The sequence below is a fragment of the Ranitomeya imitator genome, chromosome 6 (genome assembly GCF_032444005.1).
Source record: "Ranitomeya imitator isolate aRanImi1 chromosome 6, aRanImi1.pri, whole genome shotgun sequence".
Taxonomy (NCBI): domain Eukaryota; kingdom Metazoa; phylum Chordata; class Amphibia; order Anura; family Dendrobatidae; genus Ranitomeya; species Ranitomeya imitator.
Genome location: NC_091287.1, coordinates 300,600,381 through 300,627,554, shown reverse-complemented (window position 1 = coordinate 300,627,554; position 27,174 = coordinate 300,600,381). Strand labels below are relative to the sequence as shown.

The 27,174-nt window shown below is 42.3% G+C and overlaps 1 protein-coding gene across 1 annotated transcript in view; it reads left to right on the top strand.

Annotated features, from left to right (window-relative positions):
• LOC138643369 (collagen alpha-1(XXI) chain-like) overlaps nt 1-27,174 on the top strand; it is a 130,792-nt gene that overhangs the window by 65,371 nt on the left and 38,247 nt on the right. The window contains exons 12-17 of the mRNA XM_069732290.1: nt 3,455-3,499; nt 4,423-4,476; nt 14,124-14,177; nt 20,554-20,607; nt 25,404-25,457; nt 26,313-26,357. Of these exons, the coding sequence (XP_069588391.1) occupies nt 3,455-3,499; nt 4,423-4,476; nt 14,124-14,177; nt 20,554-20,607; nt 25,404-25,457; nt 26,313-26,357 (306 nt within the window). The remainder of the gene's footprint in view (nt 1-3,454; nt 3,500-4,422; nt 4,477-14,123; nt 14,178-20,553; nt 20,608-25,403; nt 25,458-26,312; nt 26,358-27,174) is intronic.

Below are 27,174 nucleotides of genomic sequence, written 5' to 3'. Positions count from 1 at the left end.
ACGCTGTAAAATTAAAAATGTCCTTAGGGTGCTTAACTATAACATTTCCCCAACATTTTTAGATCTGCTTGTGACCTAATGTATACTTATACATGAAAATACCTGATAGAAACAAACATATAAAAAAAATATCATCAACATACAGTATGTGAGGATGTTGAATACATACCGTAAGGTAAGGAGAAGATGCTCCTCTGCGGATATGGCTTTGCGCATCCTTGTGTCCTGATATATGATTCCTGGACGTAATATCTCCAACAATATATCAAATGTTTGGATTGTCATGCGACAGTAGAGATAGAATTTTTCTGGATGTTCCCGCAGAGCTGTATATAGCCTATGAAAATGGCCTTTAGTGAGGCATTTAGTCAAAAGAGGATGCACCCACATTCTTCTGCTCCTCCTTTGCAGATCCACAATCACAGGATATGGCTGGCCAAACCGACGCGACAAGACCCAGTTAAACAAAACCCGCTGTGTTGGGGTGAACTGCAGGAGGTCAGACATGGTGGAAACGTTACCACAACACTCCAACAGATGCAAAACCACAAAATGGCCATATGGGAGTGAGCCACCTGTTGTAGAGGCCTTAAATAGGGTTGATGATGGTGATTTAAATCAATTTCAGCCTCCAAAACCGTTAAATGTCCATTTTGTCAGGTTGCGTGAAAAATACGCATTACGGTGGGCATACAGATTACATACGCAACATTACATGCACAGAATACGCGACCACACCTTGCCTACAGAGTACTTACGGATCACCATTTTTGGAATTTTGTGGCGTATTACGGCTGTAAAATACTGACCGTATTTTTATACGCTGAGTGTGAGGCCGGCCTAAGGATATAACATCCATTATCAAGGTGTGCAGAATTATTAGGCAGCTTATTTCTTTAGGCAAAAATGAGAACATTTTTCTTACCTGACTCTGAAATTTCAAATTTCTTTACTAGTCTCAGAGTGATGCTAAGATATTGGGGCGTGATCACAGAACCATCAAACATTTTGTTGCAAACAGTCAACAGGGTCACAAAAAATGTGTTGAGAAAAAAAAGTGCACAATAACTGTGAAAAGATTTGAGAAAATTCAAACGTGAAGTGACCAGGAACCCGTTATCATCCAGTGCGGTCAAATTCCAGAGCTGCCATCTCCATGAAGTGCCCAGCAGAAGTACAAGGTTTCAGTGCTCAGAGACATGGACAAGGCAAGGAGGGTTGGGACTTGACCACAACTGAACAAAGCACATTTGTGGAAACGCCAAGACTAGGCCAAGAAATATCTGAAGACAGATTTTTCAAAGATTTTATGAGCCTATGGCTGAATCAGTGATGGGCACATACTTCCAGTTTGACTTAGGTGCCAGCAAGATGGTAGTGAAGTACTGCTATGGGCTGGTATGATTAAAGATGATCTAGTTGGACCTTTTCAAGTTAAAGATGAACTCAAAATCAACTACTAAACCTACTGTAACTTTTTAGAAGACAGTTTTTTCAAGCAGTAGTACAGAAAAGTTTGTATCTTTCAAGAAAACCATGATTTTTCTGCAGGATAGTGTTCCATTGCATACATCAAAGTCTCCACTGCTTAGCTGCCAGTAAAGGCCTTAAAGATGAAAGAATAATGACATGGCCCCTACCTCAACTGACCTAAATCCTATTGAGAAGTTGTGGGCCTTTCTTAAACGGGAGATTTACTGTGAAGTAAAACAGCACACCTCTCTGAACAGTTTCTGAGGGGCTGTCAAAAAGTGCATTGTCAATATATTAAGAAAGTGACAGACTCCGTGGTTAGAACGCTTATGACTGTTACAGAAAAGAAGGGGGCTTATATTGTTACTAATATTTATCTTAAATGTCAGAAATGTATTTTTTTACATTTTGAGTTGTGCACTCTCTCTAACAGATGAAAATCAACAATTCATAAAGTCGAATGGATTACGGTACTACCTTTATGCTGATGACACTCAGATCATGTCACCTCTCTGCTGTCCAGAATCCCGGAGTGGCTATCAGCCATATCCTCCTTCTTCTCCTCTCGCTTCCTCAAACTCAATGTGGACAAATCTGAACTCATCATCTCTCCTCCATCTCATAGATTTTCCTTACCTGACCTATCTATCACAATTAACGTCATCACGCTTTCCCCCGTACCAGAAGTCTGCTGCCTCGGAGTAACCCTTGACTCTGCCCTGTGCTTTAAACCGCACATCCAAGCTCTTTCCACCTCCTGTCCCCTCCAGCTCAAAAATATCTCCAGAATCCATCCTTTTCTCAACCTTCAATCTACTAAAATGCTTGTGCATGCCCTCATCATCTCCCGCCTTGACTACTGCAACATCCTTTTATGTGGCCTCCCTGCTAACACCCTTGCACCTCTCCAATCCATCCTTAACTCTGCTGCTTGACTAATTCATCTCTCTCCTCACTACTCCTCCTCTTCCTCCCTCTACAATTCTCTTCACTGGCTCCCATTCCCTCAGCGTATCCAGTTCAAATTACTAATACCAATACTACAAAGCCATCCATAACCTGTCTCCTCCGTATATCTCTGAACTAATCTTCCGATATCTTCCCTCACATAATCTCCGGTCCTCCCAAGACCTCCTTCTCTCCTCCACACTTATTCGCTCCTCACCCAACCACCTCCAAGACTTCTCCCGAATATCCCCCATCCTCTGGAATTCTTTGCCCCATCACGTCCGACTATCAACCACATTCAGATCCTTCATACGGAACATTAGAACCCACCTCTTCAGGAAAGCCTACAGCCTGCACTGACCCCGCTGCCTCCACACCACTATCGGAGCTACCGCCTCACCAACACCGGAGCGCCTGCAACCCTCAACCTATTGTCTCCTTCCTCACCATCCTGTAGAATGCAAGCCCGCAAGGGCAGGGTCCTCGCCCCTCTGTATCAGTCTGTAATTGTTAGTTTGCTTACTGTAAGTGATATCTGTAATTTGTATGTAACCCCTTCTCATGTACAGCACCATGGAATCACTGGTGCTATATAAATAAATAAATAAATAAATAAATAATAATAATTATTGGGAAAAATTACATTTTTCATTTAGTTGCATAATAATTCTGCATACTAAAAGTTGGCCAATAATAATTCACACACAGATATTATCTTAAGAAAGACAAAACCTCACTTTTACTTTCTTAAATATTCAGTGTTCAGGTTTAGTAACCTTTTGGATTGACCGACGTCACTGTAGTTGTTCAGTAACCAAATTAGTCATGAAACATACACATTGCCTAATAATTGTACACACAGGGTATATGATAGGATCATTGCCCTGTCCTCAAACACATAGGCTTTATAGGAGTGTTCCTAATACATATTTCTGCCATAAAGACAGGTCATCATCAATAATTTCTGCCTGAATCCAATTTATTATTTCATTTATTTTGGATAATAACCAATAATTATTCATTATTATTTTAGGGACCACCTGGAATGCATGGTGTGCCAGGCCAAGTGGGATTTAAGGTATAAAAAAAATTATAATTTATTACAACTGAGTATTTTTTTCTGTTCCAAAAATTACAAGCAATCACACATCTAGCTCTGCTACATACATTATATAGTAATTCACAATATGGGATGTTAACAGATTAAGGGTTGCCTAGTATTACTGAGCTGCATTTCTTACTAGAATTAATTGATCACAGATACTTACCACGGATGTCTGATTTTTGCACCTAGACTAAAAAAAAATAGAAGTGAAAATTAATGAATAATTAAAATAATGATTTTATTTGAATATAATATTAAAAGTTTTTTTTTAGATTGTTAAAATTCAGGAACAGGTACTAGGAAAGAATTGGGAGGCAGGAAAGATCACATTATGTGTATCTATAGCAGCAACGTATATAATTACTATTATTATCCCCCCAAATAATAATAAACACTTTTGACTTTCATTTGACTATTTTTCTGTGCCAAAGTATTTTTTGAGTTGGTGTTTTTCCATCATTGTGTCATCACCAGTGTTTTTCTGGTATGGATAAAGAAAGAACTAAAATTACAACCCTATAGGTTAAGATGGGTTAAAAAACGGATACCACATGTACTGGAAACAAGAACGTGTGAAGGAGTCCTAAAAGAGAAATTGTCATTGTTGTCCTCAGCAACCAATCAGAGCACAGCTTTAGTTTTTTAAACAGCTAAGTTCAAGTGATGCATCAATATACTGTTACTTTACTTGCCACATTTACATTTTTGTTTAATGCGTTTTGCAGACTTTAGTTACAGTTAAAAAAGGATATTCAATATAAAAAAGCCTAAGAAAAAATAAACAAAGTTTCTTTGCCAGGAAATAAAGTCTAGTACTTGTTTGTATGGTAAGTGTACTACAATATGTATCCTTTGAATAAGGACTAAGTAATTGTTATTTTGTTTTTTCGTTATAGGGACCAATTGGACAAAGCGGTCAGCCTGGAAGTCCGGGGATTCTAGGAAAAAAGGTAAATTACGTTTTAATGTAAAAATTAATGTATCTAATGCCTCAAATCCAATTGTTTACCCTGTACAGTGTTGGACTGGGGTGACTTGGCACACAGGTTGTGGGCTCTTGGCTGTAAGCCATAATCATCAACATTAACAGAAATAAACATTTGAAATAGATCCCTCTTTTTGTAATGACTGTATATAATATATGAGTGTTAGGTCTCGAGTTCCCGCTTCTGCACAAGGGGAATCTCGAGCCATCTCCGCTGCGGTCTCCCATTCTTATCCAGCCGCAGTGGAGTCTGCTCAGCAGGGACGTCGGTCCCAGCGTCTTGCTCAGTCTCACGCTGTACAGAGAGTTACTGCTGCTTCTTCAGCTTCTGCCATTAAAGTCAGTGCTGGTCAGCAGCGAGCAGACTTCTCTGGGACTAAGTCCTTGTCTGCACACACTGAGCATGCCCAGGGCAAGATCTCCCGTTGGAGATCGAGGGTCATGTGCTCAGGCCCTGCAGCACATTCCATTGGTCCTCTTGGCAGGTCTTGGAAGTGCAAAGTTTCTGTGGCCACTTCCTGTGCTGCAACTATATAAACTGCGCATGACCGCACGGCCATGCGCTAGTGTACAATTGTTAATGTGTGTATGTGTGAGTGCAAGTCGTCCTTGGATACCCCTACCCTATTGAATGTCTGTTCGCGGAAGGTGTATGGTTGCTATCTAGCGCCCGACTTAGCCTACAGCACGAATCACACATTACAGCGTCCAGTTGCTGTAGTACGGCGCCGTGCACTTCCTCTGTGCCTTTCCTTACCCAAGCCTGGGTGGTTAGTGGCGTTCGTCAGTGCGGCACCGCATGCACTCTTGTGCCTTAAAATCGTTATTTAGTTTCCTTACACACCCAGTTGCGGTGTTATGCCAGCAAGGGTCTAATCGGACTTCAATCCTAGTTGGGGTTGAGTTCGCTGACTACTTGCTCGCGCTCTATGTGCGGTACCGCGGTCCTGTGACGCAACAGGATCGCTTCCTTCACGTTGGGTGAAGTTTAACCCACGTGTGTATACTTATGAGTACCGCCATATAGTCCGTCGTTACTTGGCAGCAGGTTCCATCTCTGCACGGTGGACCCCGGGCTGTGAACGCACCATACTCTATCTGTCTTAATATTTGGTGCGTTCCGCTAGCCCTAACATTACACTAGCGCCAGGGTCTGGCTAGTAATGACGGACAAACAGCAATCCTTGCGGTATATCCAGCAGCTGGAGGGTAGGTTGGCGGCTCTTGAGAGCGCAACCTCAGCTGTGGATGTTACCGCGGTTGCTGTACAAGCTGCTAGCGTGTCTGCAGCAACCCTGTCCATTGCGACCCCTGCTCCGACATTTTCTCGCCTCCCGCTGCCAGAAAAATTCTCTCTTGATAGCAAGTTTTGTAGGGGATTTGTGAGTCAGTGCTCTATTCACGTCGAGCTCCTGGCTGCACATTTTAACACAGAGCGGGCTAAGGTGGGATTTATAGTGTCTCTTTTGTCGGACAGGGCGTTGGAATGGGCTACGCCGCTGTGGGAGCGTGGCGATCATGTGGTGCAGAGTGCTCCGCTGTTTCTGAGCACTCTGAAACAGGTCTTTTTAGGACCTCAAGTCACCCATGATACGGCGCTCCAACTGCTGGGATTAACTCAGGGTGAGTCCTTGGTCAGTCAATTCGCCGTCCAATTCCGCACTTTAGCTTCTGAGCTGGATTGGTCGGATAAATCTCTTCTCCCCATATTTTGGAGGGTCCTGGCTGACCACGTTAAGGACGCTCTGGCCACTAGGGAGATTCCTGCCACACTGGAGGAGTTAATAACTGTCTCCACTCGAATTGACCTCCGTTTTAACGAGCGGAGGTTAGAGCGAGCCCAGTGTAGGCAGAGGTTTCGGCTGGCTCCTACCTTCGCCAAACCTCTGGAATCTCCGGTCCTGGTTCCTGAGTCACATGAGGCCAGGGAAGTGTCACAAGCGGGATCTAAGTCCCAGACCGCTTGTGCACTCAAGGTCTGTCATGTTTGCCAGCAGTCAGGACATCTAGCCACCAGATGTTCTCAGCGATCGAGGAAACGTCAGCATTTAGTGGTAGTAGGTGGAGGTACACTAAACATGGCGACGTTTGCCTCTAAATTGTCCTTTAAGGGGACAATCACTATAGGCTCATTCTCCTACTCGGTAGAGCTCTGCGTGGATTCTGGGGCGGAGGGCAATTTTATGTCTTCTGCCTTCGCCCAACGTCACGCAATACCCCTGGTTATGCTAGCTCAACCAGTAACGGTACGAGTGGTGAATGGGTCGGCACTGCCCTCACAGATAACACACCAGACCATCCCTTTTACTCTGTCCATGTCGCCATCTCATCAGGAGATTATATCTCTGCTCGTCATTCCTGAGGGAATTGATAAGGTCCTGTTGGGAATACCTTGGCTACGGTACCACTCTCCTCATATCGAGTGGTCCTCTGGCAGAATCCTGGGATGGGGCGAATCTTGTGGGGGTAGGTGTCAGAGGGAGTGTGTTCAGGTTGCTACTACAGAGGTACCCGCAGATCTTTCCTCTCTCCCCAAGCAGTATTGGTCTTATGCTGACGTGTTCTCCAAAAAGGCGGCGGAGATCCTTCCACCCCATCGCCCCTATGACTGTCCTATTGATCTCTTGCCTGGTGCTGAGCCTCCCCGGGGTCGAGTCTATCCGCTATCTCTCCCGGAGACGGAGGCAATGTCACAGTACATCCAGGAAAATCTGGCAAGAGGATTCATTAGGAAGTCAGTGTCACCTGCTGGGGCAGGGTTCTTCTTCGTGCAGAAGAAGAATGGAGAATTGCGTCCATGCATAGACTACAGGGGTCTTAACGCCATCACCGTTAAGAACAAGTATCCTTTGCCCTTGATATCTGAGCTCTCTCTTCGATAGGCTTCGGGGAGCAAGGGTATTTACTAAACTAGATCTGCGGGGTGCTTACAACCTGATTCGCATCCGTGAGGGGGACGAATGGAAGACGGCTTTTAACACCAGGGATGGGCACTATGAATATCTGGTGATGCCCTTCGGGCTCTGTAATGCCCCAGCCGTTTTCCAAGACTTTGTGAACGATATCTTCCGGGATATGCTTTCCACCTCAGTCGTAGTCTATCTGGATGATATTCTCATCTACTCTCCAGATATTGACTCCCACCGGAGAGATGTTTGCAAAGTCTTCGACCTCCTACGGGCAAACTCCCTCTATGCCAAGTTGGAGAAGTGTATGTTTGAGCAGGAGTCCTTACCTTTCCTAGGCTACATCATCTCTGCCCAGGGATTGGCTATGGATCCTGCTAAACTACAGGCTGTGATGGACTGGCAGGAACCCCATTCTCTTAAAGCGGTGCAGCGCTTTATGGGGTTCATTAATTATTATCGCCAGTTCATTCCGCACTTCTCAACTTTGGTAGCTCCCTTGGTTGCCCTCACCATGAAGGGGGTGAATCCCAAATTGTGGTTTGAGGAGGTCTCCAAGGCCTTTAACTCTATAAAGTCACATTTCGCTAGCGCTCCCATCCTACATCGCCCCGATGTTGATAAGCCATTTATCATGGAGGTGGATGCCTCTTCTGTTGGTGCTGGAGCAGTCCTCTTCCAAAAGGATGCTCAAGGTCGGAAGCATCCTTGCTTCTTTTTCTCCAAGACCTTCTCACCAGCAGAGAGGAATTATTCCATCGGGGACAGGGAGTTGCTAGCCATAAAGTTGGCTTTCTCGGAGTGGAGACATCTCTTGGAGGGTGCACGCTTTCCCTTCCAAGTCTTCACAGACCATAAAAATTTGGTGTACCTGCAGACAGCCCAGCGGTTGAATTCTCGCCAGGCCAGATGGTCCTTATTCTTCTCCCGGTTTCATTTCACCCTCCATTTTCTTTCTGGGGAGAAGAACATTCGGGTCGACGCTCTCTCTCGTTCCGTTGTGTCATCTGCGGAGGAGGAGGAGGAGCCTCGGCTTATTGTCCCCACCGAGAGCTTGAGAACTGTGGCCCCGGTTTCGCTAGAGTCTGTGCCCCCGGGCAAGACTTTTGTTCCATCCAATTTGCGACCGGAGGTTCTCTCTTGGGCACACTCGTCCAGGGTGGGTGGACATTTTGGTACCAAAAGGACATCTGAGTTACTGGCGAGGACGTACTGGTGGCCGCATATGGCTCGTGATGTCGCAGAGTATGTTCGGGCGTGTGTCTCTTGCGCCAAGAACAAGACTCCTCGGTAATGGCCAGCTGGTTTGCTTCATCCTCTGCCGGTGGCGGACAGGCCCTGGGAGATGGTCGGGATGGACTTTGTGGTGGGCTTACCCAAGTCTCGTAACTGCACCATTATCTGGGTGATCACCGACCATTTTTCCAAAATGGTGCACTTGGTGCCTCTTCCACGGCTACCTTCTGCACGGGCGTTGGCTGTCTTGTTCGTCAAGCATATCCTTCGCCTACACGGTATGCCAGACAAAATTGTTAGTGACCGGGGTCCCCAGTTTGCGTCTCGATTCTGGAGAGAGCTTTGTCGTCTACTCAGTATTGAGTTGAATCTCTCTTCGGCATATCATCCCGAGACGAATGGGTTGGTAGAGAGGGCCAACCAGACCTTGGTCACATATTTACGACATTTTGTTTCTGCCAGGCAGGATGACTGGGCATCCTTGCTACCATGGGCAGAGTTTGCACTTAACAATGCCGTAGCCGACTCCACCGGTCAGACTCCATTCCTCCTAAATTACGGCCAGCATCCGCGTGTTCCTGTGCCCATGCCTGTGTCTTCTGCTGACTCCAGGGTGGCAGACTGGGCTGTGGAGGCACGGGACATTTGGGACCGCACGCAGGATGCCATTCGGGCCTCCAAGGAGAGAATGAGGTCCTCCGCCGATGTTCATCGGCGTCCCGCTCCGACCTTTGCTCCTGGCGACTTGGTGTGGCTCTCCGCCCGTAACATCAGGCTGCGAGTTGAGTCCACTAAGTTTGCTCCTCGCTACTTGGGTCCCTTCAAGGTTCTCGAACAAGTTAATCCTGTGGTCTACCGTTTGGCTCTTCCTCCACGCTTGGGTATCACCGACACCTTTCATGTGTCCCTCTTGAAACCCGTATACATATCCCGGTTTTCCGAGTCATCTGCCGGGACATCGGGTTCGTCTACGGACGATTACGAGGTGAACGCTATTTTGGGGTGCAAGGTGGTACGCGGCAAAAAGTTCTATCTGGTGGATTGGAAGGGTTATGGCCCAGAGGACAGGTCATGGGAGCCTGCTGAAAACATTCGGGCCCCACAGCTCATTGCTGCCTTCGAGCGTAGCGAGGCCCAAGGAGGGGGGGGGGGCCCTAGGAGGGGGGGTAATGTTAGGTCTCGAGTTCCCGCTTCTGCACAGGGGGAATCTCGAGCCATCTCCGCTGCGGTCTCCCATTCTTATCCAGCCGCAGTGGAGTCTGCTCAGCAGGGACGTCGGTCCCAGCGTCTTGCTCAGTCTCACGCTGTACAGAGAGTTACTGCTGCTTCTTCAGCTTCTGCCATTAAAGTCAGTGCTGGTCAGCAGCGAGCGGACTTCTCTGGGACTAAGTCCTTGTCTGCACACACTGAGCATGCCCAGGGCAAGATCTCCCGTTGGAGATCGAGGGTCATGTGCTCAGGCTCTGCAGCACATTCCATTGGTCCTCTTGGCAGGTCTTGTAAGGGCAAAGTTTCTGTGGCCACTTCCTGTGCTGCAACTATATAAACTGCGCATGACTGCACGGCCATGCGCTAGTGTACAATTGTTAATATGTGTATGTGTGAGTGCAAGTCGTCCTTGGATACCCCTACCCTATTGAATGTCTGTTCGCGGAAGGTGTATGGTTGCTATCTAGCGCCTGACTTAGCCTACAGCACGAATCACACATTACAGCGTCCAGTTGCTGTGACCGCCAGTACGGCGCCGTGCACTTCCTCTGTGCTTTCCTTACCCAAGCCTGGGTGGTTAGTGGCGTTCGTCAGTGCGGCACCGCATGCACTCTTGTGCCTTAAAATCGTTATTTAGTTTCCTTACACACCCAGTTGCGGTGTTATGCCAGCAAGGGTCTAATCGGACTTCAATCCTAGTTGGGGTTGAGTTCGCTGACTACTTGCTCGCGCTCTATGTGCGGTACCGCGGTCCTGTGACGCAACAGGATCGCTTCCTTCACGTTGGGTGAAGTTTAACCCACGTGTGTATACTTATGAGTACCGCCATATAGTCCGTCGTTACTTGGCAGCAGGTTCCATCTCTGCACGGTGGACCCCGGGCTGCGAACGCACCATACTCTATCTGTCTTAATATTTGGTGCGTTCCGCTAGCCCTAACATTGAGTTTCACTTTTTGTATTGAAGGACTGAAATAAATTAATTTTTTGATGATATTCTAATTTTGTGAGAAGCACTTGTACAACCCCTGGCAAAAATTTTGGAATCACCGGCCTTGGAGGATTTTCATTCAGTTGTTTAATTTTGTAGAAAAACTTTCTGGCTTAAAAAAAAATAAACAAAATCAAGAACAAAAAATGTAATGGTTACTTTGTTTGAACCAAGCATAGGGGAAAAATTATGGAATCACTCAATTCTGAGGAAAAAATTATGGAATCATGAAAAATAAACAAACAAAAAAACACTCCAACACATCACTAGTATTTGTTGCACCACCTCTGGCTTTTATTACAGCTTGCAGTCTCTGAGGCATGGACTTAATGAGTGTCAAACAGTACTCTTCATCAATCTGGCTCCAACTTTCTCTGATTGCTGTTGCCAGATCAGCTTTTCAGGTTGGAGCCTTGTCATGGACCATTTTCTTCAACTTCCACCAAAGATTTTCAATTGGATTGAGATCCGGACTATTTGCAGGCCATGACATTGACCTTATGTGTCTATTTTCAAGGAATGTTTTCACAGTTTTTGCTCTATGGCAGGATGCATTATCATCTTGAAAAATGATTTCATCATCCCCAAACATCCTTTCAATTCATGGGATAAGAAAAGTGTCCAAAATATCAACATAAACTTGTGCATTTATTGTAAACGGCAGCAAACAAAAGTTCCAGCATCATCACCTTGCCCAATGCAGGTCCGTGATTCATCACTGAATATGACTTTCATCCAGTCATCCACAGTCCACGATTGCTTTTCCTTAGCCCATTGTAACCTTGTTTTTTTCTGTTTAGGTGTTAATGATGGCTTTCGTTTAGCTTTTCTGTATGTAAATCCCATTTCCTTTAGGCGGTTTCTTACAGTTCCGTCCCAGACGTTGACTCCAGTTTCCACCCATTCATTCCTCATTTGTTTTGTTGTGCATTCCCTGTTTTGGAGACATATTGCTTTAAAGTTCCGGTCTTGACGCTTTAATGTCTTCCTTGGTCTACCAGTATGTTTGCCTTTAACAACCTTCTCATGTTGTTTGTATTTGGTCCAGATTTTAGACACAGCTGACTATGAACAACCAACATCTTTTGCAACATTGCGTGATGATGAATGATTTACCCTCTTTTAAGAGCTTTATAATCCTCTACTTTGTTTTAATTAACATATCTCATGTTAGAGCCATGATTCATGTCAGTCCACTTGGTGCAACAGCTCTCCAAGGTGTGATCACTCCTTTTTAGATGCAGACTAACGAGCAGATCTAATTTGATGCAGGTGTTATTTTTGGGTATGAAAATTTACAGGATGATTCCATAATTTGAGCTAAATGTACAGAAATAACCTAAAGGTCATGTCAGCAAATATACCCAGTACAGAGCTGAGAGTAAAAATGAATAACAACAATTAATATTTAACAGGGATCAATTTTTTTTGCACACCCATAGATTTGAAAAACAAATCTAATCTAATATAAAGAAGAGAATAGTGCATGTGGAGCGTCCCCCTAGGGCCGTGGGGTACTCGGTACAGGGTCCTGTGGTTCACAGGTGGCTGACCCGGTCCGTGGCCCTGGGACGATCGTGTAATAGGGAAAGGTCTTTAAAGGGATAGCGTTTATGTTTGTGATGCCACCTGTGGTATTCGGTCAGGATGACTGACGCTGCTTTAAGGGGTCCGCTGGGGTGATGTTATGGCAGCTAGATGGTATACCTTCCCACAGGTGAAGTATGTCCCCAGGGTTTCCCGGTGTGGAGATGGTGAATGATGAATGGCGCAGTGAAGAACGAGGACACAGGGTTGCAGTCTCTTTACCTTTACTGAAGACTTCAGCATCCACAGTCCAGGGAACCAGATCACAGGGCAAGCAGAGTCCGGCCGGTTTGGAGGCAAGTCCAGAGTCCCCTTATCCAGGTGGAAATCAGTAGCCTTCCCTTGCGCTGCAGTGTTGTAGTTCCTTACTGCCTAAGGCTTCACATAAGGTCCTCACAGATGTAATGTCTTTCTCTCTCTGTCCCCCATATAGGATAGGACAAACCCGTATGACTGGTTGCTTGAGGCTGTTTATAGGGACTCTAGCATGCCCCTGCCTCCAAAGGTTGCCACCATGCCTCCTGGGTGTAGGGCAGACAGGTAACATGAAATTAGCTGTCCTGCCGGTCTCTGGAGCAAGGCATAAAGGTCGTTACTCCCTCGGTGTTCTGGCTACTGGGATTCTGCGCCTCAGAAGGAGGCAGCCTGTGTAGGGCTGGTCCCCTTCTGGTATCCACTCATTTGTTATGACTTCCTTCACACTCGCTGCAATACAGTTCTGCCTTCTGTGTGTCTCTTCCCAGGAGCTGCGGCTCTGAGGGCATGAATAGCTCCGTGTCCTTTCTCCTTCATTCACTGACAGGATCCCACCCCTGTCAGGGACCAACTAACTGAGCTGAGCTCAGCCAGCAACTAACTAACTTTCCCTACAGGCGACCAGTTTTACCTATGAGGGGAGTGACCTAATAAATAGGAGCAGAAGCTCCCCCTGGTGGCCTGGAGTGTGAAATGTGTTGCATGTTTGTGATACCTGGATGCAGTTATCTTTCTTTGCCTCCAAACGTAGCATCACTCTCCCCAAGAGGAAAGCAATACTATTGTGATGACCAGGACCCTGGGGCGCCGCACATGCTGCAATTTTTTTTCCACATAGACATTCAGTCCATGTCAAAAACTTGCGAGCGAGTCCTTAGATAACATGTTAGGGCATGTTAGGTTAGGCTATGGGTTGAACTAGATGGACATATAGTCTTCCTTCAACCTTAATAACTATGTAACTATGTAACTATGTATGTAACTATATCTGATTAATGGTTAGCAGACAATCATATTTATCATGCATCATGATTTTTATCTCTTAACTTTAAGGTTTCTCTAATGTGGGGGAAATAAAAAATAAAAATCTCAATAACTCTCACTTCCTCTGGATGTATGTGATTTGTCCTAATGCAGGGAGAGTGAAGCCAGTACTGATTGGCCGAAAAGTTAGCGTGACATAATAATGTCACATGATCCCCAGAAGAGCCAGTGCTGACACTGATGCACCAGAGATGAGCATGTATTATTATTTACAAGGAGGAAGCATAGGGATTGAGAAGGAGTTGTCTGAATAGTCGATAACTCCTTTAAAGTAAAAATAAATATTCCTCCCAAGTATTATTTTCTATAACTCTTAATATTATATCCATATTGCTTTCTAGGCAAACAATTTAGAATTTTGTAACAATTTAGTTTTCATTCTTAGGGCTGTAAAGGGGAAAGGGGAACAATTGGTCCTCCAGGACCTCAGGGGCCATTAGTAAGTATTGTTCTTAAATCTTATTTATTACAAATATTTAATCCGCGATCCATAGTAAATTAAAGGGAATTTGTCAGTAAGATCAACTCTCCTAAGCCATCTACAGTGGGTACGGAAAGTATTCAGACTCCTTTAAATTTTTGACTCTTTGCTCCATTGCAGCCATTTGGTAAATTCAAAAAAGTTCATTTTTTTCTCATTAACCCCTTAAGTCCCAAGGGTAGTTTTCATGTTAATGACCAAGCCGATTTTTGCAATTCTGAGCACTGTCCCTTTATGAGGTAATAACTTTGGAACGCTTGCATGGATCCCGGTGATTCTGACACTGTTTTCTCGAGACATATTGTACTTCATGATAATGGTAAAATTTATGTGATATGACTTGTGTTTATTTGTGAAAAAAATGGAAATTTGCAAAAATTTTGAAAATTTCGCAATTTTACAACTTTGAATATTCATGCCCTTAAATCACAAAGATACGTCACACAAAATACTTAATAAGTAACAATGCCCACATGTCTACTTTACATCAGCACAAAGTAACAACATTTTTTTTGGTTAGGAAGTTAAAAGGGTTAAAAGTTGACCAGCGATTTCTCATTTTTACAACACCATTTTGTTTTATGGACCACATCACATTTAAAGTCACTTTGAGAGGTCTAGATAGATAGAAAATACCCAAAAGTGACACCATTCCAAAAACTGCACCCCTCAAAGTGCTCAAAACCACATTCAAGAAGTTTATTAACCCTTCAGGTGCTTCACAGGAATTTTTGGAATGCTTTAAAAAAAATGAACCTTTTAACTTTTTTCACCCCAAAATTATTTCAGATCCAATTTGTTTTATTTTACCAAGGGTAACAGGAGAAATTGGACCCCAAAAGTTGTTAAACAATTTGTCCTGAGTACGTCGATACCCCATATATGAGGGTAAACTGCTGTTTTGGCGCATAGCAGAGCCCGAAAGGGAAGGAGCGCCGTTTGACTTTTCAATGCAAAATTGACTGGAATTGAGATAGTACGCCATGTCGCGTTTGGAGAACCCCTGATGTGCCTAAACAGTGGAAACCCCCACAAGTGACACCATTTTGGAATGTAGACCCCCCAAAGGAACTTATCTAGATGTGTGGTGAGCACTTTGAATCCCAAAGTGTTTCACAGAAGTTTATAATGTAGATCCGTTAAAATCCAAATCAAATTTGTTTTCACAAAAATTATATTTTTGCACCCAATTTTTTATTTTCCCAAGGGTAACAGGAGAAAATGGACCCCAAAAGTTTTTGTTCAATTTGTCCCGAGTACGCTGATACCCCATATGTAGGGGTAAACCACTGTTTGGGCACATGGCAGAGCTCGGAAGGGAAGGAGCGCTGTATGGCTTTTCAATGCAGAATTGGCTGGAATTGAGATATGACTCCATGTCGCATTTGGAGAGCCCCTGATGTGCCTAAACAGTGGAAATACCCCACAAGTGACACTATTTTGGAAAGTAGACGCCCAACAAGTGACCCCATATTGGAAACTAGACCCCCCAAGGAACTTATCTAGATGTGTTCTGAGAACTTTGAACCCCCAAGTGTTTCATTAAAGTTTATAACGCAGAGCCGTGAAAATAAAAAATCATTTTTTTTACACAAAAAATGATATTTTAGCCCCCCAGTTTTACATTTTCCCAAGGGTAAAAGGATAAATTGGACCCCAAAAGTTGTTGTCCAATTTGTTCTGAGTGTGCTGATACCCCTTATGTAGGAGAAAACTACTATTTGGGCGCACATCGGGGCTCGGAAGGGAAGTGGTGGTGTTTTGGAATGCAAACTTTGATGGAATGGTCTGCGGGCGTCATGTTGAGTTTGCAGAGCCACTGATGTGCCTATACAGTAGAAACCCTGACAAGAGACCCCATTTTGGAAATTAGACCCCCCAAAAAAACTTATTTAGATGTGTTGTGAGAACTTTGCACCCCCAAATGTATCACTAAAGTTTATAAAGCAGAGCCATGAAAATAAAAATCATTTTTTTCCCACAAAATTTTTTTAGCCCCAACATTTTTATTTTTCCAAGGGTAACAGGAGAAATTGGACCATAAAAGTTTTTTTCCAATTTGTTCTGAGTACGATGATACCCCATATGTGGGGGTAAACCACTGTTTGGACGCACGGCAGAGCTTGGAAGGGGGGAACACCATTTTACTTTTGCAATGCAGAATTGGCTGGAATTGAGATCAGACGCCATGTCGCATTTGGAGGACCCTGATGTGCCTAAAAAGTGGAAACCCCCTAATTCTGTCTCCAACCCTAACCCGAACAAACCCCTAACCTTAGTCCCAACCCTAGCTATAACCCTAACCACACCCCTAACCCGAACACGCTGCTAACCCTAATCCCAACTTTAACCACACCCCAAACCCCAACACACCCCAAATTCCAACAAACCCCTAATCCCAACCCTTACCATAACACTAACCACTCCCCTAACTCTGACACACCCCTAACCCTAATACCAACCCTAAACACAACCGCAAACGTAATCCAAACCCTAACCCCATCTCTAGCCTCAACCCTAACCCTCACTTTAGCCCCAATCCTAACCCTAACTTTAGCCCTAACCCTAACTTTAGCTCCAACTCTAACCCTTACTTTAGCCCCAACCCTAACCCTAACTTTAACCCCAACTCTAACCCTAACGTTAGCCCCAACCATAACTTTAGCCCTAACTCTAATGGGAAAATGGAAATAAATACATTTTTTTATTTTATTATTTTTTCCTAACTAAGGGGGTGATAAAGTGGGGTTTGATTTACTATTTATAGCGGATTTTTGTTTGGCAGCTGTCACACTAAAATACGCTTTTTCTTGCAAAAAATAGTTTTCGCATCACCACATTTTGAGAGCTATTTTTCCATATTTTGGCCCACAGAGTCATGTGAGGTCTTGTATTTTGCGGGATGAGTTGCCGTTTGTATTGGTACCATTTTCAGACATATGACATTTTTTGATCACTTTTATTACGATTTTTGGGAGGCAGAATGAACAAAAACCAGCAATTCATGAATTTCTTTTGGGTGGGGCGTTTATACCGTTCCGTGTGTGGTAAAATTGATAAAGCAGTTTTAGGCTGCCGTCACACTAGCAGTATTTGGTCAGTATTTTACATCAGTATTTGTAAACCAAAACCAGGAGTGGAACAATTAGAGGAAAAGTATAATAGAAACATATGCACCACTTCTGCATTTATCACCCACTCCTGGTTTTGGCTGAGAAATACTGATGTAAAATACTGACCAAATACTGCTAGTGTGACGGCAGCCTTATTCTTCGGGTCAGTACGATTACAGAAATACCTCATTTATATCATTTTTTATGTTTTGGCGCTTTTATACAATATAAACTATTTTATATAAAAAATAAATATTTTTGCATCGCTTTATTCTGAGGGCTATAACTTTTTTTTAATTATTTGGTGATGATGCTGTATGGCAGCTCATTTTTTTGCGGGACAAGATGACGTTTTCAGCGGTACCATGATTATTTATATCTGTCTTTTGGATCGCGTGTTATTACATTTTTTGTTTGGCTGTATGCTGATAAAGCATTTTTTTGCCTCATTTTTTATTTATTTTTTTAACGGTGTTCACTGAAAGTGTTAACTATTGGGACAGTTTTATAGGTCAGGTTGTTACGGACGCGCCGATACTAAATATGTGTACTTTTATTGTTTTTTTATTTACATAAAGAAATGTATGTTTTGGAAAAATATTTATTTTTTTCTTTATTTAGGATTTAAAAAAAATTTTTTTTTACAGTGTTCCGGGGGTTAAAGTGCCGGGAGCAGTCCGTGACCCCTCCTGGCACATAGTGCTGGGTGTCAGCTGTGATAATCTGCTGACACCCGGCCGTGATCTGCAGCGCTCCCCCTGTGAGCGCGGCTCATCGCATATGACGTACTATCCCGTCCATGGGAATTAAGTCCCAGGTCACATGGACGGGACAGTACATCCGATGGCAGAAAGGGGTTAATGTACACTCTGCACCCCATCGTGACTGAAAAAAACAGAAATATAGTACATTTTGTAAATTTATTAAAAAGAAAAACTGAAATATCACATGGTCATAAGTATTCAGACCCTTTGCTCAATATTGAGTAGAGGCACCCTTTTGAGTTAGTACAGCCATGAGTCTTCTTGGAAATGATGCAACAAGTTTTTCATACCTGGATTTGGGGATCTTCTGCCATTCTTTCTTGCAGATCGTTGGTGGACAGCCAGTTTCAGGTCCCTCCAGAGATGCTCAACTGGGTTTAGGTCAGGGCTCTGGCTGGGCCAGTCAAGAATGGTCACAGAGTTGTTCTGAAGCCACTCCTTTGTTATTTTAGCTATGTGCTTAGGGTCATTGTCTTGTTGGAAGGAGAACCTTTGGCCAAGTCTGAAGTCCAGAGAACTGTGGAAGAGGTTTTCATCCAGGATATCTCTGTACTTGGTCAGATTCATGTTTCTTTCAGTGACAGCCAGTCGTCCTGTCCCTGCAGCTGAAAAACACCCCCATAGCATGATGCTGCCACCACCATGTTTCACTGTTGGGATTGTATTGGGCAGATAATTAGCACTGCCTGGTTTTCTCCACACATACTGCTTAAAATTATCACCAAAAAGGTCTGTCGTCATCTCATCAGACCAGAGAATCTTATTTCTCATAGTCTGGGAGTCCTTAATGTGTTTTTTAGCAAACTCTAAGCGGGCTTTCATATGTCTTGCACTGAGGAGAGGCTTCCGTTGGGCCACTCTGCCATAATGGCCCCACTGGTGGAGGGCTGCGGTTATAGTTGATTTTGTGGAACTTTCTCCCATCTCCCTACTGCATCTCTGGAGCTCCGCCAGAGTTTTCCTGGGGTTCTTCATTACCTTTCTCACCGAGGCTCTTCTCCCATGATTGCTCAGTTTGGCTGGATGGCCAGGTCTAGGAAGGCTTATGGTGGTCCCAAACTTCTTCCATTTAAGGATTATGGAGGCCACTGTGTTCTTAGGAACCTTGAGTACTGCAGAAATTTTGTTGTAACCTTGGCCAAATCTGTGCCTTGCCACAATCCTGTCTCTGAGCTCTTTGGCCAGTTCGTTTGACCTCATGATTCTCATTTGGTTTGACATGCACTGTGAACTGTGAGGTCTTATATAGATAGGTGTGTGCCTTCCCAAATCAAGTCCTATCAGTTTAATTAAACACAGCTGGACTCCAATGAAGGAGTAGAACCATCTCACGGAGGATCACAAGGAAATAGACAGCATGTGACTTAAATATGAGTGTCTGAGCAAAGGGTCTGAATACTTATGACCATGTGATATTTCAGTTTTTCTTTTTTATTAAATTTGCAAAAATTTCTGCATTTCTGTTTTTTTCAGTCAAGATGGAGTGCAGAGTGTACATTAATGAGAAAAAAATTAACTTTTTTGAATTTACCAAATGGCTGCAATGAAACAAAGAGTGAAACATTTAAAGGGGTCTAAATACTTTCCGTACCCACTGTATATGGGCATGCAGGTTGTAGGAAATTGACTAAAATGCTAACTTGATATCTGCAATCTGATATCTTAGGCTACGTTCAGACTAGCGTTGTGCGCCGCTGCGTCGGCGACGCAACGCACAACGCACTGAAAAACGCGGCGTTTTGCGACGCGTGCGTCGTTTTTTGCCGAAAATCGGACGCAAGAAAAATGCAACTTGTTGCGTTTTCTTGGTCCGACGCTAGCGGCAAAAAAGACGCACGCGTCGCAAAACGCAACAAACAAAAACGCATGCGTCCCCCATGTTAAACATAGGGGCGCATGACGCGTGCGTCGCCACTGCGTCGCCCGACGCTAACGTGACGCACACTAGCACAACGCTAGTGTGAACGTAGCCTTATTCCAGAGACACCCACATTCTCTTAATATATAAATTAATGGTTAAAATCTATGGGCCGGACTCTGATCTTCATGGGAATCTGCCTCCAGAGCTTATATTAAATGAAAGGAGGAGTTACCAGTGTGAACCAAGTTAATGACTGACAGTCTGCACTCCTGATCTACACGTCTCATCATTTAATCTTGAATTTACTTTAATATATTAGTAAAATATTCAGAAAAGTATCTATAAAATGTACACACAGATCACATCATCAATAAGGAACAAAGTTGTTTGGTCCAAAGCCAGTTCTGATCATCTAGTTTTCTGTCACCTTTAATAGGCAATTGGAATTGCAGAGAAACAACAATATAAAACCTTTGCACGCATAAAAATTGCTTGTCAAACTAGTAGAATCTAAAATTTCACAATGACACCAAACTGTACAATTGAACAAGTAAATTACAATTTTCATTATGTAAGAAATCTATTTCTGGTGCTAGGGTGAAGCTGGATTACCTGGCAGAAATGGTGCGCCTGGTCTAGTAGGGTTAAAGGTAAGTCGTTTCATATAATAAATGTATACTTAACATATGACATACTGGCGCTAGACTAAAGAGAAAAATATCAAAGAATCTGGAACTTACCTTTGTAGACCATGTACCAGGGTGGTCTCTCCAGTATACAGCGGGCCTATTACACAGTTTTAGGCTAATAGGCTAGCAGGAGGCTCTCATTTCCAAAGCAGATGCCTTGGGGGAAATACCACTCTGCTTCCAACCGTAGTCATTCCCCCAAAGTAATTATTTCCCTGTAACAGGCATCACGAAAACAGATGCACGTTTCTCCAGCACTCTGGTCAGTTTCTGGAACACAGTGAATTCTGAGCTCCCAGGATGACATTGAATTTCTCTCACACTCTTTCCCCTGTCAGCTCTCTGCTGGTATGGAAAAACACCATGGGGTCTGGAATAGAGCCTATCCAAGAGGCAAATGTGACCTCTTGTGGCTAGAGTCCAATACTGCAAGTCTACTCATTAGCATCTCACACCTTAGGGACACATTTCCATTAATACAGAAATCTAAAGATTAAAGAGGTGGTCCAAAATTAACATTGATTTGAATCCAAAATTCCTATCTAGTTAATGTGATGTATTGATTTTAATCGTAAATTCCTATTTAGTTAATGTAATTAAAACGTCCCTCCCGTTTCCTCTCTACTCTACCAAGAACATCATACCCTCAGTGGAGCATGGTGGGTGCAACATTATGCTTTGCAGCTTTTTTTTTTATTGAGGATTTAGTCAAGGTAAAGGTAATTATGAACAGTTCCAAATATCTGTCAATTTTGCAACAATATCTTCAGGTATCTGCTAAAAAGCTGGAGCTGAAATTGAATTTCACCAGAAGAATTGCTTTGCTAAAAGATGATCAAAGTTGAATGATCAAATTGATAATCTCAAAAGGGCTGCACACATGAGATTTGAGTGGACTATGAGTGGACTAAGATGGATAATGAGTGGACTAAGATGGCCAATTCTATATGTGTCATGCTGATAGACTCCTACCCAAAAAGACTGAACGCTGTCATAAATTCAAAGGGTACTTCTACAAAGTGTTAGTTAAAGAGTGTACATATTTATGTAACCTCATTGTTTTAGCTCTTTATTTTTCTTTTTTCACCCAAAAAGATTTCAGTTCATGTTTCAAATGAATTGTTTAAATTATAGATGACATTAAAGGTTGAACATTCTTAAACAATTCTACGTGGTATCATTATTTTACATGACAAAAACCTGGTATTTTAACCTTCGTCAGGCTACAAAATTTTACAACGTTAACAGGCTGCAGAGTTACAATTGCACCTTCATACTGTATATACCTCCACTGTGGGAAGACTTTCTTCTTTACTTGGTTTCAGAAACTAAAGTTCATTCAGCTACAAATGTTATGCTGATATCTATTGGCCAGTGTTGTTACTGCTCACTTATGTTGCTGTAAATTAAGTTGATTCAAACTGGGAGTGGCTTCTACTTCTCTTCCTACCTCCCTCCTCTCAGTAGCCATTTTGCTGTTCATCTCATTGCTGTGAGCACACACATTTCTAGGCTTGTGAAGTCTTCAATTTCTTGGATACGAAGGTAGGAAAGTCTCACAGCATCTAACAACCAGTTATACCTTCATTCGCCTTATGTGGGGACAGAACAGTCAGAAATTGTCTTTGAGCCTGGACTTGGCTTACAAATATTTTGTATGAAACCTATCACTATAGGTGTGATTTTTATACAAAAATGGATAATAATTAGTATCTACATATTGTTTTACGATGTTTTACTTATATTCAGCACAAAATAAAGATGGTGGCTCTGTTACAATTTTCCTATTGGTCATAAAAACAGTCGAAGATGGAATGAAAATTCTGAAACCGTATACGGTTTACATAATATATAAATGACATTTATAAATAATTATCACTAGAAATAATGTACTTTTTTATCTGCACTTTAGAATCGAGTTTCATTCTACTTGCCACGTGTTACTGAACTAAATTACGAAGCCAAAATTCACTATCATGAGTGATAGTGATGCTGGATCTAGTTTCCGCCATAATCCAAGAAACCGTGTTTGCAGGTTAGTATCATTTTGTGAAAAGCCAATAATGTAGTATTGTGTAGTATTTTGGAAAATTATTTTTCATTTTTTCATATTTACAGATTTACGTCTGATGAAATAATGCGAATGCTAGAAGAATCTGATTCTGAGCATGAGGAAGAACCATATGTTGCATCTGATGATGAAAACTATGTACCACAAGTGGATGTTACTGAAGAAGATTCAGACATTGAACAAGAAATGGTCATAGAGCAGGAAAAAGAATACGACTCAGACGAAAGTGTTGAGGATGAGTCTGTGCCTCAAAGTGCAGGCGACATTTGGACTGCTAAGAATAAAACTCAATGGTGTAGTGATCCACTGCCAAATGCACAAACAAAATCTCGTAATGTCCTACGACAAAGAGGTGGCCCTGCAGCAATCAGCAACCTGTATACAGCAAAAGAGCTATTCAAGTCAATCATGACTCCCGAGATGTGTGACATCATATTACGGGAAACGAATCGAAAGGCCAAGAGAGTTTGTGATGCTTACAACAACCAACCGGTACAACGTTTTCCTGATTCTTCTGAATGGCCACCACAAAAAACATTCAAGCAATTTACTGAAACTGAACTTCATGCATTTTTGGGCATACTGATTGCTGATGGTGTGCACAGAGACAACAAAGAGAATCTGGAGGATATGTGGAATGTTGCTGCTCTGCCTCTTATACGTGCAGCCATGTCTCGTGACCGCTTCAAGATGATACTCAGATTTATCAGATTTGACAACGAAAATACACGTGCAGAACGTGTGCAAACAGATAAAGCTGCAACAATACGGGACATCTGGACAATGCTGAACAGAAATCTGGAGAGAGCCTACAAGCCATATAATTGTATCACCGTCGATGAGCAATTATTTCCATTTAGAGGCCATACTAAATTTACCCAGTATATACCTTTAAAACCAGCTAAATATGGCATAAAGATTTTCTGGGCTTGTGACTTGTCAAACGCCTACCCATTACAAGGTCAGCTCTACACTGGGAAACCAACTGATGGTCCTCGACAAGTAAACATTGGTGAACGAACAGTATTGGACCTAGTGAGCTCGTATAAAGGCTCTGGAAGAAATGTCACCACCGATAACTTCTTTACAACCATGGAACTAGCTAAGGTATTGAACTCCTGGAACATGACACCAGTTGGTACAGTGAGAAAAAACAAAAGGTTCCTACCTAGCAACATGCAGCCTGCCAAAGAAAGGCCTGTAAACTCGACAAATTTTGCCTACAATCATGATGCAACAGTCTGTTCATATGTACCAAAGAAGAACAAATCAGTCGTGCTTCTATCATCTATACACATGACGGGAGAAGTTGAAGAAACACTAGCAGCCAAGCCAGAGATAATAAAATCCTACAACAAAACAAAAGGCGGAGTTGATGTTATGGATAAAATGTTGGGAGAGTACACTGTGAAATGACGAACATTACGTTGGCCTCTGGCATTTTTCTACAATATGATTGACGTCACTGGGTTAGCATCCTACATCATCTACAGAGATCACAATCCAAGCTTCAGGACAAAGGATCAACGAAGAAAGTTCCTGAAAGATCTTGCAAATCACCTGTGTATGCCTGCAATTGAAGATCGTAATACAAACCGAATGATGATGAGAAACCATTTTCTTCGAGGTGCAGTAGAAATGGTGCTTGGACGATGCATTCTGGTAGCATCGCAAGCAGCAACTTGCCTCAAATACCTCATGGTAGTCGTGGACCCTCCCCTGTTGTTGGTAGTTGCTATGTCTGCCGAGACCTGAGGCGAAAACAACGTAAGACTAGAAAGTCTTGTGTGGTTTGTGTGAAACCCATTTGCGATGAACACTTGGTAGCAAAGACAACATGCATTACTTGCGAAGAAAATCAATAAAAAAAGTTTCTTATATTTTCTTTTATAATGTAAATGAACAGTTTTTTTACTTGTTTATAATAATGAAATAGCATTATCATTAAAAAAATATTATTTTTTCCTTGCGTTATCTTCATTCAAAATATATGAGGGTACATTTGTACCTATGCAGCTTGTTATGGATGCAATAATATCTCGACCCCTTATCTCGGAAGGGGGTGGAGATATTTTATTGAAATTTGGCCAATATATTCTGGACCAAAACTGCAGAGATGTCATGAAATTTCAGCCCTCTACAGCTTTTTGAAAAAAAGTTATTGCAATTTTAAAACGGAATAGTTACAATTGTACCTACTCAGCCGGACGAAGGTTAACAGGGGTGTGTAGACTTTTTATATTCATTGTATGACATGAAGCTAAGATTTAGCTTGGTACAAGCCTTTATAGTTTTTTTTAAAGATCATTAGTAACATATTCCATTACAGAAAAATGTCCCCTTTTCCACTTTAGTCACTTTACTCACCCAGCACTAGTCATTTACTGTATGTGTCTGATATTTAATTTTGATTATAGGAAAAATATATATCTTTGTACCATGTTTGCCAGTAGATAGAAAAATATTAAGACACAGAGGAGTCTCAAATCTTAATATTTTTCTGGTACTTCAGTAACACTTCAAGTGTAATTGACAGATTGGTTACAATTGGGTGTGGAGTGGTAGGAGAATTTGGTTGCCTCTGTTGAAACTAAAAAGTGCATTTTTCAGTGCCCGTCAATGACCTTTGTGACCCCAAATGCACTGGGGATTTTAGTTTGGTAACTCTTCATGTAATTATTTGCAGGGAGATAAAGGTCTGCCAGGTCAGCCTGGAGCAGATGGTCGTCCAGGATTACCGGTAAGAAAATACTGTATGCGCTATTAAATTATGTATGACCATAAATGACAATGCACTTACCCTAGTCTGCATCTTACCCTAGTCTGCATCTTACCCTAGTCTGCATCATGCTACCAATACTATTATTTTATACTTTTATTATTTTTCATTAACTCTAAACTCAGTAGCGGGGACTATATGGTGAGACATGTCACACAACAGCAATTCACGTGACCAAAAACACTTGTGAAACTTGTCTGTGATTTCCTGTTGTGTAACTATTTTAGAGCTGTAATTTGTAAAAAAAAAATACACAAAACATTGTCAAATTACAAATGAGTTGCATGCAACTTGCATTGAAGTCTACGGCATATGTGACTTACGGCAAGTAGCAGAAGATCCAACACATCTGATAACATTTGTCACAATTACAGTAGGTTGCAGGTCACATTGCAACACCATGAGAAATCATTTGATAATGTGTGCAAACTGTAAAGCGCTGCGGAATATGTTAGCGCTATATAAAAATAAAGATTATTATTATTTATTATTACTTGCGGCAATGTTACAATGCGACACTATGATCTCAGTATCACACAACACATGTCGCTGTGTAGCCCCAGCCTAAGGCCACATTCAGTGTTTGGTCAGTATTTCACATGAATATTTGTAAGGATAAATCAGGATTGGAACAAATAGAGGAAAAGTATCATAAAAACACTGGCATCGTCTCCATTTTCCACTCACTCTTGGTTTTGGCTTACAAACACTTAGGTAAAAAACTCACCAAATACTCAATGTGTGAACGTGGCTGCAAATTAACTCTCATTAAATTGTGAGATCTTTTCAGTAACATTATAAATGTGTATTTTCTAGGGTTTTCGTGGCACTCCTGGTCTTCCTGGTCCAATAGGATTAATGGTAATTTTACATCATCAGTATAGTCTACTAACTTGCTTTGTGCCTGCTGCAGCGTTAATTATTCAACTAATTCTCCTGTCCCTAAAAAACCTTCAGACAAATGTGTTGTATAGCAGATATACAAATTATTCAGCAACTAGTAGACGTGAGCAAATTGGTTTGATATTCATTGAATGCATGTTGAATTTTAGGAAATTTGCCAGACCCTGCAAAATTCAAAACATTTGTGATTCGATTGGCGTGAAAAATACTCCACAAATGCCCACCACTATTTTACATATTGCAGAATATTTCATTGGCCACAGAAAGCTCACATGACCTCAGGAACAGCTGCAGCTATCACAAATGCAGCCAATCAGGAGGCACTATTATAGCCAGTATAAAAGCAGGGACAGGGAATGCAGCTGCTGCTTTGTAGTAAATCTAAATAGTTACAGAACTTCATAGCTCACAGTTTAGCAGTAGAGATAAGAAGATAAAGCTTTAACACTGAATAACTATTAATACTGTGTGATAGGACAGCAGTGAAAAATAGTTACCATTATCAAAATTGTCCAATGGAGTCCTAGGAGACCACAGAGTATTCCACAAATATTTTTAGGGTAATTGGAGGCTTTTCCTTACTTGCAATTCGCAGTGGATTAATTTGCTGTAAGTTTAACATAGTTATCAAATTTGAATTTCAAAAGATTTGCTCATCTGTAGATACTAAACATAATATAGTGTAAGAGATATGAGATTTTTAAATGCTTAAAATGGGAATAACACTGAGAAGAGAACCTGTCACCAGGTTAATAGTGGGGTCAGTTTTTGCTAC